Source organism: Mandrillus leucophaeus, unplaced genomic scaffold (assembly GCF_000951045.1).
Source record: "Mandrillus leucophaeus isolate KB7577 unplaced genomic scaffold, Mleu.le_1.0 Scaffold5, whole genome shotgun sequence".
NCBI classification, from domain to species: domain Eukaryota; kingdom Metazoa; phylum Chordata; class Mammalia; order Primates; family Cercopithecidae; genus Mandrillus; species Mandrillus leucophaeus.
Window position 1 is genome coordinate 10,393,337 of NW_012105364.1, and position 4,581 is coordinate 10,397,917.

General features: G+C 38.2%; 1 protein-coding gene across 4 annotated transcripts in view; it reads left to right on the forward strand.

The window, feature by feature from the left end:
• The window catches only part of POT1 (protection of telomeres 1), a 120,459-nt gene that overhangs the window by 29,092 nt on the left and 86,786 nt on the right, over nucleotides 1-4,581 (forward strand). For all 4 annotated transcript variants that reach the window (XR_001007793.1, XM_011995936.1, XM_011995934.1 and 1 more), the window contains one exon: nucleotides 4,356-4,469. Coding sequence is in view for 1 of the 4 variants with exons in the window: in XM_011995933.1 (XP_011851323.1) it covers nucleotides 4,356-4,469 (114 nt within the window). In the remaining 3 variants the exon portion in view is untranslated. The remainder of the gene's footprint in view (nucleotides 1-4,355; nucleotides 4,470-4,581) is intronic.

Here is a 4,581-nt window from a genome sequence, read left to right on the forward strand (position 1 = left end):
ATCCAATTTGCCGGTCTATGTCTTTTAATTGAGGCATTTATCCCATTTACATTTAAGGTTAATATTGTTATGTGTGAATTTGATCCTGCCATTATGATGTTAGCTGGTTATTTTGCTCGTTAGTTGATGCAGTTTCTTCCTAGCATCAATGGACTTTACAATTTGGCATGTTTTTGCTGTGGCTGGTACCAGTTGTTCCTTTCCATGTTTAGTGTTTCCTTCAGGACCTCTTGTAAGGCAGGCCTGGTGGTATTGAAATCTCTAAGCATTTGCTTGTCTGTAAAGGATTTTATTTCTCCTTCACTTAAGAAGCTTAGTTTGGCTGGTTATGAAATTCTGGGTTGAAAATGCTTTTCTTGAAGAATGTTGAATATTGAACCCCACTCTCTTCTGGCTTGTAGAGTTTCTGCTGAGAGATCCGCTGTTAGTCTGATCGGCTTCCCTTTGTGGGTAACCCGACCTTTTTTTCTGGCTGCCGTTAACATTTTTTCCTTCATTTCAACCTTGGTGAATCTGACAATTACGTGTGTTGAGGTTGCTCTTCTCAAAGAGTATCTTTGTGGCATTCTTTGTATTTCCTGAATTTGAATGTTGGCCTGCCTTGCTACGTTGGGGAAGTTCTCCTGGATAATATCCTGGAGAGTGTTTTCCAGTTTGGTTCTATTATCCCCATATCACTTTTAGGTACACCAGTCAAATGTAGATTTGGTCTCTTCACATAGTCCCATATTTCTTGGAGACTTTGTTCATTTTTTTTTTTTACTCTTTTTTCTCTAAACTTCTCTTCTTACTTAATTTCATTCATTTGATCATCAGTCACTGATACCCTTTTTTCCACTTGATCCAATCGACTACTGAAGCTTATGCATGCATCACGTAGTTCTTGTGCCATTGTTTTCAACTCCATCAGGTCATTTAAGTTCTTCTCTACACTGTTAATTCTAGTTAGCCATTTGTCTAATCTTTTCAAGGCTTTTAGCTTATTTGCGTGGGTTCAAATATCCGCCTGTAACTTGGAGAAGTTTTTTATTACTGATCTTCTGAAGCCTACTTCTGCCAACTTGTCAAAGTCATTCTCTCTCCAGCTTTGTTCCACCACTGGCGAGAAGCTGCTATCATTTGGAGGAGAAGAGGCGCTCTGATTTTTAGACTTTTCAGCTTTTCTGCTCTGGTTTCTCCCCATCTTTGAGGTTTTATCTACCTTTGGTCTTTGATAATGGTGACCTTCAGATGGGGTTTTGGCGTGAAGGTCCTTTTTGTTGATGTTGATGCTATTCCTTTCTGTTTGTTAGTTTTCCTTCTTACAGTCAAGACCCTCAACTGCAGGTCTATTGGAGTTGGCTGGAGATCCACTTCAGACCCTGTTTGCCTGGGTATCACCAGCAGAGGCTGCAGAACAGCAAATATTTCAGAAAAGCAAATGTTGCCGCCTGAGCCTTCCTCTGGAAGCTTCGTCTCAGAGGGGCACCCACCTGTATGAGGTGTCAGTCAGCCCCTACTTCGAAGTATCTCCCAGTTAGGCTACTCGGGGATTAGGGACCCACCTGAGGAGGCAATCTGTCCGTTCTCAGATCTCAAACTCCATACTGGGAGAATCGCTGCTCTATTCAAAGCTGTCAGACAGGGACGTTTAAGTCTGCAGAAGTTCCTGCTGCCTTTTATTCAGCTATGCCCTGCCACCAGAGGTGGAATCTACAGAGGCAGGCAGGCCTGGTTGAACTGCAGTGGGCTCCACCCAGTTCGAGCTTCCCAGCCGCTTTGTTTACCTAGTCAAGCCTCAGCAATGGTGGACGCCCCTCCCCGAGCCTCGCTGCAGTCTCGCAGTTCGATCTGCTGTGCTAGCAGTGAGCAAGACTCTGTGGGCGTGGGACCTGATGAGCCAGGCATGGGATATAATCCCCTGGTGTGCCGTTTGCTAAGACCATTGGAAAAGCACAGTATTATGGCAGGAGTGTCCCGATTTTCCAGGTACCACGTTTCATGGCTTTCCTTGGCCAGGAAAGGGAATTCCCCCACCCCTGTGCTTCCCCAGTGAGGCGATGCCTGCTTCGCCTCACACTCTGTGGGCCGCAACCACTGTCCAACAAGTCCTAGTGAGATGAACCCAGTACCTCAGTTGGAAATGCAGAAATCACCTGTCTTCTGCGTGACTCACGCTGGGAGCTGTAGATTGGAGCTGTTCCTATTCGGCCATCTTGGAATGATCTCCATTATTTTTAGTCCAAGGAACTTACAGGACTTTAAGGGCTTTACAGGCGTTAAGAAAAGTTTGTAAATAACACACAAAGAGAAAAATGCTAAAATGCTATGTAGGAGAGTTTAGAGGAAGGTAGAATTACTTGTTTTTGAGAGAGAATCCATCATAGAGTCTACCAGGAAGAAGGCTAAACTTTGAAATATGGATAAGGTTAGATATGTACAAATGGGAAACATGTTTTTTATTTGTAGCAGTGGCTCAAAGTATGTAAAGAATATATATGGAAAAGCACTATACTTTTAAGAGGATCCAATTTGTCTAATATTGAATGGGAAGTATGTAGAAATAAAACAGGAAGAGTTGGTTGGAATGAGATCACTGAGGGCCTTCAGTGCAGTTTTTATATGTATATTCAAATATAAATCCACATTTACGAATATAAGAAACACATTTTAATTTTTTTTAAAAAGCTGTGATTGTTATTTCTATGCTGTTGAATGTATGCCAGAGGAAGGGTTGTAACTTTTTACTGAATTGTGTGTAGCTACTGTTAACTTCAGAAACATTTTTCTTATGAATGCTGATATCCAGCTTTTAGTCATTTATTCTTTTTAAAATTTTTCTTCATGATAAAAGAAATACATACTCAGTCTTTTTAAAAAGTTTAGATTCTGCAGGAAAATAGAAAGAAAATGGTCGTCTGTACTCCAACATTTGCATTTGGTGTATAGTATTTACTTTTGAAAACATTTTTAAGTGGAACACAGAATAACAAGAGGTAGGTTTTTTTTCTGCTTGGATAATTTAGAACTGATAAACTGTTGGCTTCCCTACTTCTATTTATCTTCTGTGTTAGTTTGATAAACAATTTTAAATCTTTGACTAAAATCTTAGGTTTTCATTTAATCAGAATGTATTGGTTTGAGGTCACTTGAAAGTGGAGTGTATTTTTCAGTTTGTAAAACTGAAAAAAGGTAACTCATTTGTTATTTTTATTCCAGAAGCGTGTTCATTTTATTTTTTAAACTGCATAAAACGTTTTAGAGAGATATAAAATCCTCAGTAAGAAGAAAAATTTTCTCCCACTTAACTATGAAGAGTTGTGGTAATTTGGCATTATCAGCATACATACAGTTATGTTTGCAATCTCATGTGAAGAAAAAAAGGCAGGAGTTTGCAGAGCTACAATACCTGGTTAGGGCAAGAGATTTTTAGAAAAGGCAACATAAGGTCTTTCCTTTGGTTCATAGACAGTTTGTTTTGGGAGGGCCTGCTTTGTGCCAACTCCTGTAAATACAGAGCAGAATTAGAAATGACCGCTATCTTCAATATGCTCTCAGTCCAATTATTAAGTCTGAATAGAGGATTGTGGGAATTGACACTAGGCCCTTGTATATGCAAAGCAAACTGTGGTAATGCAGAAGACTTCCACTTGATAGAGTTTAAAATTATTGAAGGAAGATGACCAAAAGCCCAGGCATTTTGGTGTATCTTAAGGTATTGGTGTTAAAATTAAGGGAGTAAGACAATAAAAAATATATATGCAGCAAGGCAAAACTCTTTGAGTATTTCTGTTTTAGTATTTGGAAAATAAGAAAAGGAAATTTGAAGAATGAGAGAGGAAGGGATAAATGGAGAATGGCTTCTTACTGCTGTTACAAACCTAAGTAGTAAGAAGCTATCTTTGTTCTTATTAGTCTATAAATGGAGGTTTCTTATTATATCTATGCCCTGTGTTTGTATGCACATGTATTAGTTTTGTAATATGTGGAGTTTTTGCACTGTTATGCCTTTCTCAATGTGGTTTCTCAACTTTGAGATTTAGTTTCATTTAAATTCCATCCTTGATACTATTGGAACATCTAAGTTTCACTACATAAAACTTTCTTAGTAATTTAACATTTTCCTGGACCCATGAAGTGGGACATTATAGCCATCTGTGGCTATATTGTAGCTGTAGATGTTGAAGATGTTTTAGAGGAAGTGATAGTCTAAATCACGTATTCAGTAAGTGTTACACAAGTTTGGGTTAACCAGTTTTCTACTTTATAGAAGTAATTTTTGTTCTAAAGATAATAGTATAAATAAGGATTTATATGACATTCCAAATTGTAGATATTTTGGTGACTGATTCAAAAACTTTCTTTTTCCTGTGTAGGACACCATTGCAGTGGCTAGATTTATTGTTTTTTTAGCTTCTTCATCTATAGGCAAAGATGATAAACCTTGCATATTTTTGAAAGCATTTGAAGACCTCAAATCAACTGTTTATGTAAGTATGTAGTTTTTATTCTCTAATTATATTGCAGATTTAATGAGCTACAGTGATGGAACTGAAAGTATTTCTGTTAATCTGCAGATAAACTACTTGGTCTGACTAAATT